The 21,840-nt window shown below is 40.7% G+C and overlaps 1 protein-coding gene across 3 annotated transcripts in view; it reads right to left on the bottom strand.

The window, feature by feature from the left end:
• The window catches only part of VWDE (von Willebrand factor D and EGF domains), a 39,801-nt gene extending 21,701 nt beyond the window's left edge, over nt 1–18,100 (bottom strand). For all 3 annotated transcript variants that reach the window (XR_012763769.1, XM_075419252.1, XM_075419253.1), the window contains exons 1-9: nt 18,003–18,100; nt 13,195–13,379; nt 11,072–11,303; nt 7,956–8,212; nt 6,323–6,412; nt 4,822–4,966; nt 3,926–4,140; nt 3,497–3,570; nt 1,399–1,672 (exon numbers count right to left, since the gene is read on the bottom strand). Coding sequence is in view for 2 of the 3 variants with exons in the window: in XM_075419252.1 (XP_075275367.1) it covers nt 1,399–1,672; nt 3,497–3,570; nt 3,926–4,140; nt 4,822–4,966; nt 6,323–6,412; nt 7,956–8,212; nt 11,072–11,303; nt 13,195–13,379; nt 18,003–18,090 (1,560 nt within the window). In the remaining variant the exon portion in view is untranslated. The remainder of the gene's footprint in view (nt 1–1,398; nt 1,673–3,496; nt 3,571–3,925; nt 4,141–4,821; nt 4,967–6,322; nt 6,413–7,955; nt 8,213–11,071; nt 11,304–13,194; nt 13,380–18,002) is intronic.
• Between the last annotated feature and the right edge of the window lie 3,740 nt (nt 18,101–21,840).

The following is a 21,840-nucleotide window of genomic DNA, read 5'->3' as shown; positions in this document are numbered from 1 at the left end:
AATAGATTGATGATACCATCATGAGAAACACAATTTTTATTTTACCTATTAAAATCAGGTATGCTTATTGGCAAGGAACAATTGGAAAACGCCAGGCATATAAAGACATCCCATTAAATTCTGGGTCTAACTACTCTGGATCAGATAAATTTTATTATTTCTTCTTCTCATGAAGCCCTGTAAATAAAAACTCTACACATCCCAACATTAGCAGGCAGCTAGACAGTGCACTATAGGTTCATAAGATTCATCCATCATTAGCAGGTGTGTTGTGTAAGGTCAGTGACCTCAAAACCACAGAGAATCAAGGATCAGCTGGGCTGCTCACTATTCACATGCTAGGAATGGAAAGGGATGATTCTAGTAATACGAATAGACCCTTTGGCAGGAACTTCTCAACTTTCTTTTTGTCAGCTACATGATTCCCTGTGTCAAAAGCTTAATATAGACGCACTTTCTACTTGCAAAGCTATCTGCAATGTTCTAGATAGCTCAGAACAGTCTCAAATATTTACTATTTAATTTTAGGCAACTTTAGAATCTCTTCAAAGAAATACTAGAAGTCTCTAGAACAAAATTCACTACAAGTTTAAATGCTGTTTCTATTATTAACGTGCTGTATGAATTTGAGCAAGTCAGTTAATTTTTCTGGTTCGTCAGTATCCTTTCAATTTCTCTGTTGCCTAATGTCATCTTAATATTTAATATCTGAAGTATTCACATGAGGTGCTTCAGAAAAAAGTTAAATATTTAAAATAGTCTTATACCAATAGGCAAACCCAGGTTGAAAAGGCGTATCTGTTTTTATGGCTTGCCTTCCAGACCAACAGAGTGATTAAAGAGCAGTTAAGGGCTTCATTTTTACATTCTGCTTCATCTGAAGTTCAGTGGAGTCCTACAGCAATTCTACATAAAAAAGAAAAGGTACAGGAAATCACAAAAGCAAATGTGAATGTTTATTTGAGGGCCACATCCTCTAGAGAAACCATCCACACTTCTAATTCTGTGGATATCATTTGGCATACTTAATTATCTGTATGCACAGCCTTCCTGTGTAACACTGGCATGAGCAAAACAGAGCATACATTTTGGAGCATTAGGGCTGATAAGTAAGTGCATATTGAATCTGAAAACTGCACCTTCCACACAAAGGTTGTATACTGTGATTGACAACATGGTTCCCGAAATGCATGCCTGTTGAAACATCCTTGATTTCGAGGACAACATCCTTCACTTACAAGCGAAACACTGGCCAAAAGACTATGATTGCAAAATAAACACTATTTTACTGCTTAACCGCAGAAAATAAAGCATGTTTTAGTTCCAAAATTGGTGTGAATTGGTAAAAATAATTGTTGAGATAACCATTACATTGGCAAGCACTTATTTACTACTTACTGTTACTTTTCTTCCTAGGTAGGATTCAGTGATTCTGACATTGCTTGCTGTTGTGTCTCTACTTATTACTGATAAATGTGGCTGTGACTCACGCAGCTGACCACTGCACATGTCAAATGCAATTATATCACTTCCTTCTTTGGCAACAAAGCCACAATTACAGGCTGCCAGGTAGTGATGGCTTCCACAGTCCCACTGGCGAACATGAACTTCAAAATCTCGAGATGTACTCTTATAGAGAACAAATGTTCCAGTTTTAAAATTGTCATAGAGTCTGGAATCAAAAGAATAGCATGTGATACCACCTCGGTTATAAAAATCACTGTATCACCACATGTCGGCAACTTTATCTTAAATCAGATTTCTAATATTTGGTCAACTTTCACACTGCAACTCATTTTCCTGCATCAGAAAAACCAAACAGCACAGCCCACAAACCAACATACAACTTTGTTCTGAACAAACATCATCTGTTCTCAAACATATCTTCCTCTGTGCAGATCTAAATCAAAAAAATTAAACTTGTTTTACAGCAGAAAAATAAGGAAAAAAAGAAGGATCATGAGTGACATGTAGACAATGGTTATGAATGGAAATATAACCATAAAGCCATGGCCATTCTTTGTTGTTGTTTTTTGTTTGGTTTTTTTTTATGATGCTTATGGCAGGGGAGCGGAGGATACTTCTCAACCTTTGTGCTTCTACAGCAGTACACCTATGCGGTGAGGGCAATAAGATGCATAACAGCGCATATGTGGGAGGCAGCTGCTGAAGACTGCACAAGCACCCTTGACAAAATGGTTTAGAGAGTCACATACTTTTCAAAAGGTCTGCTGTATTAAGATGGAGATGGGGAGTGCTTATTCCCAAAGATTTGAAAATTATTTGAGATGAAAACCATAAATAGCAACTTCCTTTTTTTTCCTTAGGGTAGCCATCTGTTCCCTGAAGCGAGGCTAAAATAGCCAATTTAATGATTCAATGGGGTTGAGGGAAGGAAAAACCACAAACTTTTGCTGCAAGTTTAACAGCCTCTTGGCTATAGATGGCATTTGACAGTTAATTGCAGAATGGCGATTGTCTTTGTGTATAATGGGCCAGCAGACAAACTGCAGATGGCTACCCTACTGGGACTGCATAGGATTACCTGTGATTCAGTAAGGACAGTTCCTTTTCTATTTGTTTCCCCAGATTGTAAAACAAAGTAGTGACAGACTTTACCCTTAAAAAGAAAGTTCTTTCCCCACAGCACCACTGCTTCATAAGAAAGGTTGATCACAATGCATCGATTGTCAAAATGCCCAGTGAAGCCACCCCTATAATTTCCACTGAAGGATGAACTACAAGATCAGGATAACCTCAGTGACTTTATTATTATTATTACTATTATTACTAGTCACAGTGCTATCAGAGAAGCACTTACAACTTGTCTTTTCCCTTCCTTTATCAAGTTCACAAGAAGAACAGGGTCCTGGGCTGAACATCCTTTTCTGGAGGCAACATACTATCTTCCTCTCACCCTGCTGCTTGAAGAAATGTGTTTCTGCTGAGCAGAGAATACACAAGCCCATGTGTGGAACCTGTGCTTGTTTTGACACCTTCCATGAACTAGAAACACTTTGAAAGAGAGAAGTATACCAAAAGGCATGCCAGCTATGGCCAAGGAAGCTGTCTTCACTTCAGAAAGGTGGTCAGTGAAGTGCAAGTGACAATAGCGAGTAAGTCGCTTCCGATGCCATTAATGAACTTACCACAATGTTACACAGTGATTTAGATACTGACACACAGAAACAGGAAAACTATGCTGTAGATGTACTTGGCACACTTCTTCAAAAATGGAAATAGTCTATTTTCTTCACTCTTTTGCAAGAATCCAAAACTTGCATTTAGAAATACAAACTTTACAATCATCATCATGACTGGCAAGCTTTTACTAGCTACAGCATGCTTATCCTTATTGTCCAAGACAGAGTATCAAAAGCAGAGCACAGTTGTAGAAAACTACAGCTAACTTGTATCACCAGCATAGATTTAAAAATACCCCAACAAAACAAAACCAAAACCCACTTAAAATTAAGAGCAGCAATCCAGTGATTACCTGCCATCAAACGTAATTATATGAGGGTCAGTAAATGAGTAGCAATAGGCAGTGGGTAGATCCTTTACTGTAATCTTCAAAATAAAGAAGCACACAGTAAGCCATGTCAGATTAAGAAACAAACAGGCACATTATTTACCTTATTATACTACTTTACTTTCTAATAAATACATTGTATTATGCTTTTAATCAATCTAAGTAGTCATATTCATATACAAATATTAAAAAAAAACAAACACAAAAGCCAAAATCCACATAAACTTAATTCACATGAAAACGCAGCATTTAAATGAAAATAAAACAATGGAAAATTGACCACTTAGAAATCTTGGTGTGAGCCAGCATGTCACAACTGAAATAGAAGCTTCATTTACATCAACCACATTTCTGGCCAGTTGCTTTTACAGAGCTTAACACAAAGATTTCAACCTGTGTGCTTTCTGGAATATAGCCATTCCACAGGAAATTCTCACTGGATACAGGTTCGACCGCAATTCTGGTAGTTCTGTCTCCATCCTGCATAAAGTCTGTCACAGCAGTGAAATAAACTATAGCTTGACTACAGATTCCATTATTGCAGGGTTTCTGGAGAAGATCCACATGACAAGAAGAAAGAGCCAAGTTTAAACCTAACTGCTCTTTACCTGTTTTAATGAAAACACATCATTAGCAAGTTTTCCTCTAAACGAGTCACATTTTGTATACTGCTGCTAATATAGATAACTTACATATATTTTCATAAATTAAAATAACTACGCATTTTCCTTGGGTTTGGTCACGCAAACCCCCCTCTCTATATCTTCATACACACACCCAGTAAAATGGTTTTGTATTTTCCAGTTTGATAGCCAAATGAAAATCATTATAATCTTGCTGATGTAACAAAAATGGCTGTCTGCATAGGTAAGCCTCCTCCCGGCACTCACAGGACTTGTGGCTTGAGAAAGTACTACAGAAAACGATAATAATAGTAAAGAATGAAGACTTCACAACTGAATATACAATATTTGCAACACAAAAGGTCAACAAAATGAACTGAATTACGAACTTTGCAAGTATTATGGTATTCTGTCTATTCAAGTTAAAGAATATGGCTCCAATATCCACAGCTGCCAAAAACACCTGCCAGTTTCAACAAGTAATGGATTATGGACACATTCCTCCATGCTTTCAGCAACAGCATATACAGCCTGTGAATATTTTGTTTTAACATTTTAGAAAGTATTTTACAATGTAACAGCTTCTCCAAAGAAGCGGACCAGCGGGAATATTTAGAAAAACATATTAAACATAGAAAATGCAACAAATATCAGGATAATACTTACCCCTATCAATAGTTTTTAATGTTAGTGAGATTTTGCAGTCACTTTCAAGCTGGCTAAATTCAGGACAAGTAATAGGAATGCTACTTTCTATTGCCAGTCTGTATTCCTTCCCATCTTCTGATATATTGTATGTTTCTGGATGTAGCTAGCACAGAAGAAATTGTACTTAAAATGCAATCTTTGTTGGTGAGCTACAACATTGCTTATTAACCAGCTAGGAGTAAAGTAAAAACAACTAAAAAGACTGAATGCCATGATGCGCAGCCTGCTCCACTTCATCAGGCTTATTTAGATGGTCTGAAGAGCAGCGGCATACTGGGGAGATGATGTGGACACGGCAGCAAGAGTCTTGAGAATAAGGGGCAAGGATAAGTAAAAGGCAAGAGTAAAGACTATCTGGAAAGGTAAGCAATTAGCAAACCACATTAACACCACAAAAATGTATTCTCTCGGTAACTTCTGGAAACTAAAATGACTAAGTGGCATGGCACAGCTCAGGTCCCAGTTTCCTCCTGTAAGCCCAGACCGGGCTGGTCTCCATGGTCCCTCATGCCCATGGCCAGTTAGGAGGAGGCCCTGGCCGAGGCCACCCCGCGAGCCCCGCGCTGGCCAAGTCTGTTGGCGTGGGCCATAATCACTCTAGAAACGCCAGCGGCAGTCAAATGTAGTGGAGAACAGCGTGCCAGGGCTCAAGGCTGAGCTGTGGGCCTCCTCAGGTTACAAATACAGCGCCCGAGTCAGCTCTACCTGCTGGAGGCTGGGGCTTTCACTAAATTGGTGTAACTCGTGCAAGTTGCTGATTCAGCCTTCCGGCACCTTGAGTACACGGGGATCACAGAAACAGCTTTGACTCTTCTTCTTGGGAAATTTAAGTTCACTATAGCTAACATCTTGCTCTATTTATTCACCAGTTGACACATTTTGAGTGCCTTCTAATCAGAGAATAGAATAGAATCATAGAATGCTTTGGGCTGGAAGGGACATTTAGAGGTCATTTAGCCCAACTTCCCTGCAGTGACCAGGGACATCTTCAACTAGACCAGGCTGTTCAGAGCTCAGAGCCCCATCCAACCTGGCCTTGAATACTTCCAGGGATGGGGACTCCACTACCTCTCTGGGCAATCTGTTCCAGTGTTTCACCAGCTCATTGTAAAAAATTTCTTCCTTATATCCACTGTGAATCTACCCTCGCTTAGTTTAAAGCCATTACTCCTTGTCCTGTCACAACAGGCCCTGCTAAAAAGATTTTCCCCACCTTTCCTATACGCCCCCTTTAATACTGAAAGGCCGCAATAAGGTCTCCCCACAGCCTTCTCTTCTCCAGGCTGAACAGCCCCAACTGTCTCAGCCTTTCCTCACAGGAGAGGTGCTCCAGCCCTTGGATCATTTTTGTCGCCCTCCTCTGGACCTGCTCCAACAGCTCCATGAACAGACTGCTGCAGCAATACTCAGAAAGACTCCTACTACAATAAAGTAAAACATTATTTTCTTTCAAAATTACCTTAATGCCAGCAAAAAATTCCTTGCTTTCAACAGAAGAGCTTTGTATATCTGGTGCTTCCATGAAAAAAGCAGAACTGCTACAGTAGACCTGTAAGGCAAATCCCAAAATAATAGAATACATTTTTGTTATGAATTGGTCATGTGAAGATAAAACCCAGCCATCATGGGTCAGTCTGATGGGCTCATCACACACAGTCTTCTGTTCCCACCAGAAGTTACCAATTGCCAGTGGTGCTGCTTAAGAAAAACACAGAAACAGACTGAGAGTCCCAAGATCTTTTCCTGGCACACTCCACCAGTGGTGCAGAGACTTCCTGAACTAAGGGCAACACACAAACCGTCATGTTTAACAAGCACCTAACTCTCCACAGATTTAACAAATCCCTCCTGGAGCATTTCTGCGCCCCATCACATCTTGTGGAAATGCATTCTATAATTTATTACATTATTAACTTCCTTTTGTCTGTTTCATGTTTGTTGCGTTTTAATTTTGTTGAGTGCCCATTAGATCTTAGATTATGCAAAACAATCATCCTCTCCTCCTCCTCTTCTTACTATACTTTTTTCCTGGTGTTATGGGCATGGATAATTTTTTTCAAGCTGAAGAATTTCCTGTTCCATGCTACCATGGAACATGTTACCCTGCTACCAGACACTGTGGTTTTGCTTTGGTTTTGCATTTTTTGTTTGTTTATTTTGCTGTATCCGTTTTGAGATGTGTTGTCCATACGTGCAATATTTGAGATCCTGAGAAAACCAAGGATTCATGGCAGCAGCAGGTGCCTTTCCGTTTGACTGCCACTGATTTAACATTGTCAGGCAACTATTCACAGAGTCCCGAAAGGAATTTTGAGAATTGGCAATTGCTATTATTGCCCATACACCATCCAAGCAGCCTGGCTTTGGCTTGAACACACATGCACATGCAAACCAACCATGTGCTTTTTTGGTTTTTATTTTGGCCAGGAAAAAATAACCTGTATTTTGGTATACACAGGTAGAAAGCCTACTGACTTTCCAATGCTGAAGCTTCCCAACGTCACCGTGAGAGCCTAGATCTTGATTCTGCTACCATGCAAGTTAATGCAAGTACTCCCACTGCTTTTGATGGCAGATATAAAACTATTTAAATCTGATCCTAGAGACAAAGCTATCAAGCAGAATTATTGATTCAGAGAAAAGAATTGTATCTAATGAATCAACAACATAGCTTCTCACAATCTCTAGCTCTTATAGCCTCTCACTTCGATGCAGTTCAATACAAAAATCATCTTAATTTACAGTATCAAACAAAATCATGGTAGAGGGTGAAGAAGATATAACTTGAATAAACATTTCTTTCCTGGAGACACACTATACTGTACTGAGACAGACAGTCTCCAAACCTTAATGGCAGAGATAATTACTGATATATTCTGTGGTATTTCCACGTATGGGCACTGTTGGTGTAAACAACAACTACAGTCAATATGCTTCTCACAAGAAAAATTATACAGCAAGGTGCTAAGACTGTCTAACTGTTAGTGTCTACTGAGCATTTATGAAACCATATGCCTTTACATAAAATAGCTACGGAGGATAAATAACAGATTTACCAAGATAGGGAGAGATTATAATTATTCTTAACATACCCTGTCTCCAAGTCTGACATTTATCCCATCTAGTTCTAGAAGTGAGAATGTATGAACCACTGTCTCATGTTTCAGTTCTTCTTTGATACCTTCAGGAGAAAGTCTTGACCAAGTTACAATGAATCCGACTGAGCTGTTTGCAAAAGGAACGCGAAAGGTACACTTCAGGTAAATGCTGCCTTTGATCAACTCTGCTACAACTTCAGGAATTGCTGGTAGCGGTGGTGACACGGGTGGAGATGAAGGAGCCAGTTTACCTAGTCAAACAGAAGTGTGGTTTGTGCTTTTTATTCTGTGCAAAAAAAAAATTCTAATGAAATGACATTGGCATATATTTTGCCAATTAATACACTGATAATATTTACCTTTTTTTGTATGCTTATAATTATTATAATTTATATAATATTTACCTATTTTCATATAATTTCATAATTGCTTAGATAATTGGAGAAAATCTGCATGTTCCTTTTACTAGTTATTAAAAGGAGAAAAAACTCTTTATCAGCCTTTGATTATATTCCAGCCCACAGGAAGGTGCTGAAGAGGGGGAAAAAAAAAACAAAACCAAGGGAATAAAATAAAATTAAGTATATTACCAGACAAGAGAGAGCAACATGGAAAGTCTTCTGTCAGGCAAATACCTATTTTCTCTACTTATGAAGAAAGGGGAAAAACAAAATGAAAAAAAAAGTCTATGTAAAAAGGAATAGAACAAACAACAGTACGGTTTGTACATTCATCTTATATTTGAATCCCAAAGAATCAAAGTAATCAGCCTTATTAAAATTACTTTTTAAAATTTTGGTACTTTATCCTGAGAAAGTACTTTTGTAATTCAAGGTCTGAAATTACTTCCAAACTGCTCATTTTGCAACAGATCCAACAATATTGTTGATAACACGAATATATTTTATTAAAGACAGAATATGACTAAATATTGACATTATTGGGTCACAGATGCACAGAAAATCTTGAAAAGCAAAACTAAATGCTCACTGCTACAGACACCCTGAAATTCCATTCCCTCAGGATCACAAGTCTGTGGCTTTGCATCGGAAACAACTACAAATTGTTCTTAAATTGTATATTCACACACATACAAAGTACGTACACCAACACTCTTAAATTATTGCCCTATGTTAAAAATATACCAAATATCACAAGACACTAACTGAAGTACAAATTAGCAGAACAGAAGCAATCTTGTAATCTGATTCATATACAATTATAGTAGCAGTCAGTACAAAGCCTTGTGTTGGAAATCACAAGTAGATCGGCTACATCTAGGAGGAAGGCTACAGAACGTTCTGCCACCTCTACATTTTTTACTGCAGATGTACCCAGCCAATACTTATAGATGTTGTTAGTGAATCAAAAGGAATTAAACTCTCTTGAATGTATGTTCTGTCTCCCCAAATCCAGATCTGAATGCTTATTCATTAACTGTAACCCTGGACAGCCAAATTCAGTGCAGTCCTGCGTTGAGAAAAAGTTATCTTTCCTATACGAGCCCAAGAAAAAGTGCTTGTGTGCTGCTATTGTTTGGTACTTTGAATGTTATGAAAGAAAAAAAAGCGGAAGTTTGATTAAATATGAAAATACCAGTCAGTACATTTGTAACAGGAGTAGAAAGAGGTTAGTCACTCCACTCAAACGAAGTCAAAAGGGCAGCAGCAACACTGAAAACCCCATTCAGAAAACAGAATGAAGAGCAGATTTTCATGTTCCACACTTCAATGACACAATGAATTCCTCAGCATGTAGAGACTGTTTGAAAATTTGCATGAAGCGTTTACAGCTACCAAGCGTTAAAGAGAAGACACAATACACACAGTAACCTAGACACAAAAAGCAGCACAAGAGTACGATGCACTTCGCATGAAAACATCATCTTAAATGAGGGCTTTTAAAATCAAAACGTGTTTCAGATTTACAGTATTCAGCAGAGCCAAATCAGAGCTATGATTCTTGCCTACTTCATTTTGAGGCAGTAAAAATTTGCTGGCTCGCTGCCTATGGTTTTTTTATCCTCTTTCCTCTTGGTGAGCTATCATGCAAAGTAAATGCAAAGTCCTACAGTGCAGGAGTTCTCCATTGCTTCAGTCACTTGCATGCTGAAATGTCCCAATTCTGGCATTGTTCTTCTGTCAATAAACCCTTGAAGAATGCCTTACAATTGGACCTAAAGGTATAGTGAGGACCTAAAGCTATCATGATGGGCCAGTAAACCACCAGAAAATCCACTGATAGCTTTACTATTACTTTTGAAAGCAGTCAGTGATAGAGAATACAATTTCGAGCAACACAGTGTGTGATGCATAAAAATATTGCTAGTATTTTCACAATGGTGTGTTATATGAGCTAGAAGAATTTCCTACTACATTAGTTTCTCACTATTTCACAGTATTTATAACTGTTAAGGATTTAACCATGCCTTCCTTATCTAAAACACCTGACATGAATAATGGAATACTGAAGTTTTGAGCTGTTAACACCAGCACACTTTTGCAGCACAAGGGTCCAAGACAACACGAGACATTGCAAAACGACTCCACTTTAGTTCTTTCTCATAATTCTAATAAAGTGTGTTTCAGTAGAGCATGTCTGTGTTGGATTTTCTTCTAGCAACAACATTTACACTCTCCAGAAAAATGATAAAAGAGTTACAGTACGAAAAACATTCCTAATGATGCTAAACCATAACTGATATAAATATAGCTTGGTCAAGTCCTTAAACAAAATTTACTCTGACACGTAATTCTATGCATATTGAGTAACGGGTATTTGCAGAGTATGAGTGACATTGTTGGTACTCTGAATTTTGACTTCTAGATGTGTCTTATATCCCCACTTCATCATATGGAAAATGTAAATTCTTAAGTTTTGGGGCTTTGAACAATACTTGAGTGTTAAATGTAAGTTAAGAAGGGGTGGTGTGAACCCACCTTACCATACCAAATAATTTTTCTACCATACCAATATTAAAAGTAAGCATTGCAAGAAATTTTATCACGTATAACTATTTCCAGACATTTCTGCTCAACCATATTATCAGAGAAACACACTTGCTCATATATACACACACACTTGGTTGAGTTAAGCATGCGTTTTCTCACCTTCTGCACAATACCCCATGCACCCTTGGGTGGGCTGCAGTAAGTAAACAAAGAAATCTCCGCAGTTCCTCACGCTGACAGGGATTCGGAAGAGACAGCAGTCTTTTGAAGTGCTGAAGAAAAACTGCCATGTAGCACAAGCTGTTAACTGTTTGATCTCACTGGGTCGAGGCATGGATTCTGACTCCCTCAGAGACAACCAGACAGGGGCTTGAGTACCGCAGCGATTCATCTTCAGCACCAGAGAAAAACATCAGAAAATGGTTAATGCTATATCAAACTGTTGCTGTGCTTTAATGAGAGGTACACATGTATTCAATTAATTTCCTGCATGAGCTTTTAGCAAAGTTTAGACAGTACAACTGAAGGCTTGCTTATTTCCCCCCTCAAGGTTGAATACCAATAGACAACAAAGAGACTTCAGTCCTTCTGTGAGTCTAATGATTTTGTGTTTCTAGAGACAGGCTATAATTTAGTGACTGAAGAACTTAACCGGGAGCCACACCTGAGTGTTCTGTCCAAAAAAGCCAACAGTTGTATTAGGGTTTAGTGAGTTACTCTGCACCTATTAACCCGGAGTAACTGACTGTGTGAATGCTAACAGAGCACAGCATAGGGTAGAACACACATATACTGAGCAGCAACTAAAGGTGTTCAAGCTGACATGTTTTATCTGCCCTTTGTGATAGATTCAAGGCTCTAATATTACAGCTATATTAAATATAGCTATAATAAAAGTTCTCCTACAGGGAAAGAAAGGAGGAAACTTCCCAAACAAGACATCCATTTTAGTTTCGTTTTAGTGTTTTGACTTTGATATTTCAAAATACATGTCTTGTTTTTGTCAACAGATGCATAGAAGCCGATGTCAGTGCACAAATTTCATTTGCTGAGTAAGTTTTGAATCAATCTCTTTCCAACTGTGTTATCTGGTCTCCTCTGTATTAGGATGGTAGCCTATCCTTACCAAATATTTAATAAGCACCGAGAACTTTGATCAGATTTCTAAAACTTTCCTAGATGATATGAGCAGCTACCTTGCTCGTCTAACCTCTGTTCTGAAAAACCACATTCTTTTTTCCCATGGTTTCTCATGCTGGTTCTTTGTATAAAAGTATCCATTTTGAGAAAATACAACTAATGAGTTAATTTGTTTGTATCTAACTGAAAGAAAGTCCTTCAGGAATCACACTTTTTGCTAGTTTTTTTGCAGTATAAAAGCCTGGATAACAGTAGCCTCTGCAACACAGTCCTCTGAGTCCTGGAGTCAGCTGTGCATTAAAGGTACTTTATAATGCTGCAAACATTTAATAAAAATAAAGAAAAATTAAATAAGAGGCGATGCTATAAACTCAGTTTAATTTTATTAGTATGCTTTAAATGTTTTGTACTCCTTTAAAGGTGTTTCATTGTTGGGCTTTTCTTTTCTTTTTTTAAGGACTGACCAGGCAATTTCAATTCATTACAAAAATCACAGGCGAAATATTCTATTGACATTTTTTTAAAACAAGGAAATGTTTTAAAATAGGAAACTACAAAGATGCATCTCCTTAGAGTACAACTATTGCAGAGATGCTGGAACAGCTCCAAAGTCTAGCATTACAAGTCTAAAGTATTAAATATTCCAAGTACTCGCAGATGACAAGGCAACTAATCTTCAGTTAGCCCTGTTAGTTCAAGTAATTTTAAAGAGTAATCTCTTCTCTCTAACACGATGACCTTAAAAGCTCCACAATTACTGGATTCATGTGGCTGCAATGCTTTCACACAGCCTTCCTAGCAGACTGACCATCACATAGCCGCAGCTTTACAACATGACACCCCTGCTACGCTGCCACTGAGAAAATCTTCTTTAACAGTGACTACGAATAAGGTTTTGTGTGCTCTGAAAGGGATGTACTTTGTCGTCCTCTGCTATTGCCCATTCAGTGTAAAATTTTCAACACACAAGACTTTACTGTTCAGTTAACACATTTCAATTTACTCAAGTACTTAGAGAGAAAAAGCGCTCTGCATTCTTCCACATCAGTTTCCATAACTCTATTCTTTTTTTATACCTATACTACTGAAAAATTCTTAAGACAAATGTGTGCTTCTCATAAACAAGTGAGTTGTAACAATACCTCCACACACTTGGTTGGCATCTCAGCAGGCTTATCAAAAATCATAAAGCGATACCATCCTGGTGTTAGGGAATGGTCACATATTAAATCCTGAATAGCTGATTGCTGGAGGTGGGATGAATCAAAATCAACACTTCGGTAAGGGCTCTGCAGGATCCGATGCCCACCAGGAGAGCATTCAAGAACTGTGGAGCAAGAGTATCACGAATATGAAGACAGAATGTCCAACAAGTGTGTTAGAAAAGCTGGTGTTAAGTATTTTTAACTGGAATCTATGGAGATATCGCAATATGATTTAAAAATACTTTTACTGAAAAACATATTGAAGTCTTAGTAATAACAAATAGGTAGGTTAGTAACAACAACAAACAGGTATGTTAGCACTCTAAAATTTAATAGAATTCATCTTGTGGTAACATTCCCTTGTTTAAATACACAATAAATGCAAATTAATAACTGTGTTAGGCATTTACCCCAGATATAAAAGCAAAGCAACATGTTTATACTTTCTCTCTGGATTTTGACCTTCTAGTTCCACTGATGTTTATGAATCCTAACAACCTGAATAAAAATCGGGTGTCACATATATGAGAGGATCAAAATCTTACCTCAGGAGGAATAAGGATTAGCCACAGGTCTTTTGCAAATAAGCTACCACCTTACAGGGTTCCTATGCATGAAATTAAGAATTCCTTCAAATGGATGAGAGGTAGTTGCATACATTTTGCATATATAAATGCACATCATAGCAGAAGTGTATAAGGAAATGGATAGATATTTAGTTCCACATTTTAAGTCGCCACATGACTGACATGCTAAATTTTAATATAATACATACAACTGAAAAACATTTTTGGAAATTTAAGTGAACTTGTGGCCCCCCCCCCAAAAATCTCAAAATTGCTGGTACATAAAATGAAGAATCAGAATCTGAAGAAGTCTTTACAACAGTTCTTTTTAAATGCAGACTCATTCAGACCCAAAGGAGAATGCCAGAATTTCTGGGCTGATCTTTGGAAGCTGAGATGGCTCCTGTCAGAGACAGTGTAAGTAAAAGTTCTGGCTAATGGCATATTTGCATGCAACGTACTGAACAGCCATTCTTGGTCAGGAATATGCTTGGGAAATGAAAGTAGGGAAAAATAAAGTACAAGAATGTTTATAAATAAATAACTTTTTAAATAAACATAACTATTTACTTTGCTTTTAAAAATGGATACCAACTGATGCTGACTGTGAATGGCATTTCAGGTTATACTGAATGACACAGTTAATCTTAATTCTTGCCTCTACTATGGTACTAATGAATTAAAAAAAATGCACCTGTAAGCAAAGTTCCGTAATCTTACATTTTTCTTATTAATAGTCTGACCTTCAGTTTTCTCTCCTAGTTTTTTTTTTGTATTTATCCCGCATTTTGCATAGTGTAATTGTGTCACTGATTACAAACATATTTTGGTCCAAACCGTGCAATAATGTGGTATCTACCACATCCTTTCATACCATTGTTCAGATAACCACGTTTATAAGCCAGTTTTAAGATCAGGTAATTCCCCTCCTTTAAATGGAGAAGATGCCCTAGTGCAAGAACAGACTTCACATCTTTCAAGCACAGTATGAGAATCCTATGGTCTTTCAAAGAGTGAAGATTTAATCTGATGTGGCTTTAGGCTACCCAGGCAGGTAACAATAGCTTTATCTTCTCTCCTCTAAGGGCAGTTGGAAGTCAATGTGATTGACTGTGCCACCACTGTGCTTCTGAGCTGCTTGTAGTAGCCTGTAGGCTATTCATGTCCGTACAAGTTGACCTTACTGAGAATTCATCCCTCATTGAAATTTGAGGAAAAGCCCTTGAAGAATCACGGGTCAGTCATGTGTGTTATTGAAATGTTTTCCAAGCAAGCTTCAGCACAAGCAGTTTACGAACCATGGTGAAAGTTTCTTCCTGTCTTCTCTTTTTTATTGGAATTCTCCCTTTCATACTGCACCCTCAGGAGTTTTCTTTCCTGTAACTGAATCACTCCTGAAACAATTAATATCTGTTACCTCTTCCATTAATAAATCAAGTCAGACATGAGACAAGTCTTTATTTTCTTTTCCTCCACAGTTTAATTAGATCGTCCTTTGATGGATCTTTAAAACAGCTGACTGTACTCACTTGTAATAGAGCTATAAATCCTACTAAAGACCAAATTATAAGTTTCTTATCATTACGCACATCACTTTAAAATGTCACCCAGCTCTTGGTGTATTCTTTCTTCCTTTTTAGAAGTATGCTGGTATTTCCACAGTTACTGCTTGGAAATCTCATGTTGCATAACTGGTTGATTTTTTTTTTTAATTTTCTTTTCCTTACCGATTCTGCAGAACTGAAAATAACCACCACCATCAATAATGCAAATTAAAATATTTTATTACACATCTGAGTGTAACTGATGTGCTGTCTAACACTAGCAACAGCAGAAGCAAATAAAGCTATCATATTTACGGACACACATACAAGAAATGTATGTTGTGCTCACTGTGAAACAGTTACCCCTGCAGACCAGACCTGCTCAAATCACAGGCATTTAAGAGGGGAGTTGGCTACATTTTCCACTGAAATAATGATTTCCTTATTCAGGATTTATAAAAGAAATAATGCTAATATAAGCATTCTTTCAAACTTCATTCTCAGAATGACAAATATGGATTTTGCTGTAATGCTCCAGAAAATCTTTGCCTGTGTTCAGTATTTGCTTTTTCCGGACTGTCTTCAGGATTAATACAGTGAGCTTTGCCTGGATCTATCCCAGACCTACTTGGTCCTCCCAGATACTGAGAAATGTGACCCTAAGCCGGAAAAGAGTTCAACTTTTGCAACATCTTCAACACAAGGATAGCGTTGTGCTGGAGGATGAGTAATAGGAAGTGCTTCACTGGATCACAGCTACTGCTCACAACTGAAAGGCTCAGGCCCCGTGATTAAATCCAGTCCTGAGTTTATATTATGAAAAAATCCCTGTTCCGTAACAATAGCTCATCTCAGGATTAATGCAGCATTTTGGATACCATGTATCTGCCCCATCTGCTACCCAAACTTCATTGTTGGTATTTGTTACTCTGGGTTATTCCAAGAGCTGTTTTCCTGGCTGCTTTCTATATTGGGCAGATTCTCCCAGACATCTATCTGAACAGATCAAAATGCAAAAATATACAATCTCGTACACATACATCCGGCCTTCTGGAAGACATACAGATGAGATCTCTGAAGTGACAATGGTACCTGTTTCTGGAGGATTGTCTTCTGAGAGGCACAGTTACTTCAGTCCTGCTTGGACTATTTTAGGCAGACCATAGGGCCGAGTGCCAGGGAAAAGCACTCTCCCACGTAGTGGCACTTACTGCCAACACGCTGGGGTTCATACCACGACTGCCACAGACTGGGTCGGGTAATGGGTACTCTGAACACCACACATCCACCAAAAGTCAAAGAGGTTCCTGAAATCAACACAGGAGCTCATCTTCCACAAAGAGGTAGTTAAGTGGTTCCTGATGACCGCCCCCGAGGAACTTGGGTGGAAAATGAGTTCCACAAAGGTAGGACTTTTCAATTCCCTGTTCACATCTCTCCTCCCATCCATCTTGCAGGGAGGGGCTGATGATCTTCCACCTGTCCACAATGTGAGTGGTCTGGGACTGAGGACCACTGGGTGTAAACCAGAGCAGAGATGGGAGAAGGAGCCACCCATGTAGCATAGCCAGGCAAAGGCAGAGTGGTGGGACTGGCAACGCAGTTCCTCGGGCAGGGATAGCTTATCAGTTTGTATCTCCTGCTGTCCAAAGGCCAGGATCTGGCAAATGACTACAGATAAACAAACAGTGCCATTAGTCCGGGCCTGAATGTGCTTTTTCTTGCATCAACTGACAGCAAAGGATGCAGGGTATCAACACCCCAAGGCAGAAATTGGAACTAGGGCTGCATTGAACAAAAGTGCTCAGATGTATTCGTGGACTTCAACTCTTTCGAAACACTAAAATAGTCAGAAGTTAACTTTTTGGAAGAAGTTTAGGATAACACTTTTAAAGTAAAATATAAAAATAAATGTAGCTATTGACCTGAAAGATACCATTTGCTTGGATGAGACACGGAAAAGAACATGACGGTGAATGTTGTAGCCATGACAGTATCGTGATACCACGGAACAGGAATATGAGTGCTCCTATATGTGGAACCACAAAGATAACAGAATCAACGTGCACACTGTAATACGTATATATATGTATATAATTAGCATTACTTGAATGGGTGTTAAAACAATTCTCAACCACTCATGTCCACACCCTAAAGGGCACTTTGTAAAGGTAGTAAATAGATGTGCAACCTTTAAAAAAAATGTAAACTACATACTTACAGAATATTTTCTAGCAGTTCTCGATATGATATGCCACCGTGCCTACTCCTTGTGTGGGTTTTCCCTCAGAAACCCGGAGCTCCGCAGACACCGCTTCGCGCAGGGGCTGGGGGGGGGGGCCGCAGGGTCCCGGCCAGCGCCCAGGGAGAGGGCCGGAGGGTGGCGGGCCGGGACTTTCGCCCGGCAGGTGCACGGCGACACGACAGCCCCATTTCGGCACTGCGTAAAGCCAAGCCTCTTCCAGTGACACCAGTTACGTGTGACTGCCGGGCTGGGGCACACGGGGAAGGACCCGACCCGAGGCAGCGCTGCCCGCCCCGTCCCGCCGCCTGCGCCCTCCCGCTCACCGGCCGCCGGCCCTGCCCCGCCCGCAGCCGCTCGCCCCGTCTCGGTGCCCGGCCCGGCGCCGCTCACCTCTCCGGCGGGGCCTGGCCGCCGCCAGGCACCCCAGCACGGCCGCGCAGAGCCAGAGGCGGCGGGCGGCGGGGGCGGCCCCCGGCATGGCCCCTCCGCTCCCCTCCGTCGCCCCGCGGCCGGGAGGCTCCTCCGCCGCGCTCTCCGCGCTCCTCCGACTGCCCCCCGCGCCCGCCTCAGCGCGGCCCCTCCCTCGGGGGGTCCGCGGCGGGGCCCGGCCCTCAGCCCGCCTCCCTGCCGGCCCCCGGCCCGGGGTCGCGGTGGGTGTCTCTCCTCTCCCGGCGCTGGCGGCGGGGGGGGCTCGGGCCCGGGCGTTCGGCGGGGGGGGATTTGCAGGAGGCGAGCGAAGCACCCGGGCGCTCCTGTCGGGGCTGTGACGAGGGCGCTTCTCCGAATCCCTGACAGCCCCAAGGCTGGTCGGTGCCCTGAAAGAGGGGTGCCCTGAAAGAGGGATGCCCTGCTGTCCTCCGACCCCTGGTTGTGTTCATCTTCTAATGTAAAGTAAGAGGTTGAAACAGAGCTGGCTTAGTGCTGTTTGCTGTGGATCCCCTGGTCATTTCCTGAGACCCCCAGGAGTGCCTCACGCTTCCACGTTAGTGATGGTCACAAACACAGAACGAGTTAAGCCAAGTTTCAACGGGTTCAAGCAGCCAAGCTTCACAGCTTGCTGGGAGATGCTCCTGCTCAGAAACGCCTCGCTGAGGGCAAGGCAGGGGACAAACTCTGTGTCCTACGGTTCGGCAGCGCTGGTGTTTCTCTGTGCAGGCCCGAGGCAGCGCTGCACCCCGGGGTGTGTGTACAGCAGTCCACAGAAATGTTTCATGCTGGCATTAGGATACACAGACCCAAATCAAACATTTCAGTGTTGCTGACACTAAAACACAGTTTGGTGCCGTCCACTGAACAACTGCAAGGGTAAAGTGCTGGGTGAGGACCGTTTCCAGGAGGCAGGGGCCCAGGCAGCTCTTTGCAGGTTTCCCCGCAGAAGGAGGTGTCAACGCGCGGGGTCGAGCCGGAGAGCCAGCACCGTGCTGTGGGTGACGCGGTCTGCGTCCGTCCACGCGCCCCAAGCCTCTGCGCGGGAAGAAGCGGCTCAGCTCCGCGACGGCAGCGAGTTTCTCCAAAGAATCGCTGGCGCAGCCTGAGCGTTGAAATCCAGCTTGGATTTCTGTCAGTTCGCAGAGGCAGGTACTTCTCAGCATTCAGGGAATTTTTAAAGATGCGTTTTCTTAATTGTTTAGTCAGCTGTCTGGGTTATTTGTTACCAGATATGATTGACTTGTATCCTGGAAAGCTGCATACATCTGAAATCAGTTTGGGATTAGTTTTTATTTTTCCCAAAGTGTGTGTTTATAAAGAAGACAAAAAGAAAGAGGTATTTTGCAAAAGAAGTTACAAAATATGGACCTAGAAAGAGAGACGTGAGAAGCTTTTACAAAATTTAAACATTGAGCTACTTCTTTGACCCCTGCTAATCATGATGGAGTGGTCTTTACAGGAGGATTAACACCTTTCATCATGGATCATGCAGGAGACCAAAGAGGTGGCAATAATGGCTGCTGGGCTAAAGATACCTTTCATCTTTCCTGTACTGGTTTTCCTCTGCCAGCTCCCTCTGCTACTATCACCCTTGTAGCCTCTTCCCGGGACAGCAGAGCAAGAGCATATTGTGGTTAAAAATGCTCACAACTTGCCAAAAGCAGTACTCGGCGCTCACGGTGACAGAGGTGTGTCAGTGACAGTGAATTTATGAAAAATAGAAAGTAATTCTAGGGCAGCCTCATGCTTATAACAGCTGTATAGGTCTTTCCAACAGGTTGCAGTTTCAGAAAGTTTTAGACAGTAATTTGCATACTTTTGATTAAGTAAATCATAGGTTATGTAAAATTGGTTTGCACTAGTGAAAACACCTCTTCCACTTATGAGGGAATATGAAGTCAAACTACAATTTTGTATGTACATACTATTAAGTAGCAGGATGTTTGTGAGGAAAACCCAAGACTGTCGAATGGAGGAAGAATTTAAGATACTATAAATGATTACGCAGTCCAAGTCATACCTGAGGTAAAGAGTTTAAAGTTTGTCTGAAAACATGACACAGGGAGCAATGGTACCACTGCTAGGGAGCAATTAGACGTTGCAGCACAGAACGGCATTTCGCAGAGTGAATTTTATGAAAAAGAATGAAGGAGGAGACATGCAAGTTAGGAAGGCTAACTTTCAGTTTAGTAATCGCAGCCTGTTCAGTAAAGCTTTTTAAATATATATTTAGTTTAAGGTCGATTTTATGTTTCATCCATGAATAAACTAAATTATTTTTTTGAAAGAAGCCTGAGTAGAAGTGCTTTTCCTGACTTCAGGACCGACTTACTAGGGAGGGAAGAGCACAATGATAAATCAGAGAAAACAGACGTGTTGGATGATGAGGAGCAGGGACTTGGGCAATGCTGAAAATAGTCATTGCAGAAGTTTAAAAATTCAGATAAAAAAAGACAGTGACTCTGGTGATGATAAATCCCTGGTGCTGCAACTGGATTGTACTTGTTTAACGGTTTATCTGCCTAAGTTTGTGGCTGTGCAGCTCCGGCATGTGTGTATGTGTAGCAGGAATCCTAGGAAAAAAGTGAACGAGAAAAAAAGGACCTTTCTCATAAATTCAGCCAACATAGCAACTTCTTACTTCATCTGTCACTTCTATTCCCAACATGCTAGTGTGGTCTCTATAACTGTGTACCCTAGATCATTAATTTAATATATATGATATACGTGTCTTATACAATATCTAACAAGGTAATACTATCTCCAATTGTTTTTGGGGGAACAGCCCAAAATGGGCAGCAGGCAAGTGGAGAGCAGTCTGGTTAAAGATAAAGGACTAATAGGCTTAAGGATTACAGACAACTAAATCAGGAAGAACAGTCAGCAGTGTTTGCCAAAATGCGTGCATTCACCAATATGTGTGCATAGCTGTTCAGGTGTGAACTGGAAATGAGAAATCACCTTTGAGTTTTGAAAGTATGTGGCTCCAGACAAAGCCACAAATGTTTTTTTTGTAGTTGTATCCAAGCCCTAAACTCAAAGGTAAACAGGGGATCACCTAGAGCAAAGGCAGGGCTTGTGGTAGGCTTCTTGGGATAACAAGTAATTAGTGGGAATGCTGGTGCACAGGAGCGGGGAAGTAGAGGTTGGGAGCTGAGGGCTGCAGCTGGGTGGGTGCATGCTGTCCTGAGCCACGAATCCCCAGATCTGACACTTGGGGCTTCTTAGCGATATTTTGTAAATACAGGTAAACAATCAGAGAATAATCTCATTAAGTGTCATCTAAAATTGCTCACTATACCTGATTTATTACAAGCCGCCTGTTTCAAACTGTGTAGCTAAGAGTACGAACGGAAGTCTTTCTTACATGAATCCTCTGTGCTGTACTGTTAAGCCTGTCTGTATTGCAGGCAAGCTAAACCTGAGTAAGCCCTTTAAAACTATGTTGCTGTATTTGTTATCTGTGCAGAGGTAGAACATGGATGATAACTCCAAATACAGCTGTGAGCAGAACTTGGAAGCTGGGAGGGATTTCCCTGCAAAGCTTCAAAGGGTCACTGTAGCATTGCCAAGCACTGAATGTTTGGGAAGAGTTGCCTTCAGCAGGTAACACCCCTCCTGCAAGGAGCAGATGGCTGAGAGATAGCCAACAGCTCTGGGTAGATCCAAAAGCATCAGAGAGGCATGAGTTCTCCTGCACTCACCTTTAATGTTTTTAGTTCTCTGTTTGTAAAAATAACATTTTCAATTGTGTCAGTTTGTGTATGTGAATGGTAAGTTAGCTTGTCCTTTCTGAAAC

Source organism: Opisthocomus hoazin, chromosome 4 (genome assembly GCF_030867145.1).
Source record: "Opisthocomus hoazin isolate bOpiHoa1 chromosome 4, bOpiHoa1.hap1, whole genome shotgun sequence".
NCBI classification, from domain to species: Eukaryota; Metazoa; Chordata; class Aves; order Opisthocomiformes; family Opisthocomidae; genus Opisthocomus; species Opisthocomus hoazin.
The sequence above is the reverse complement of the archived record's forward strand: the minus strand, read 5'-3'. Positions and strand labels throughout refer to the sequence as shown.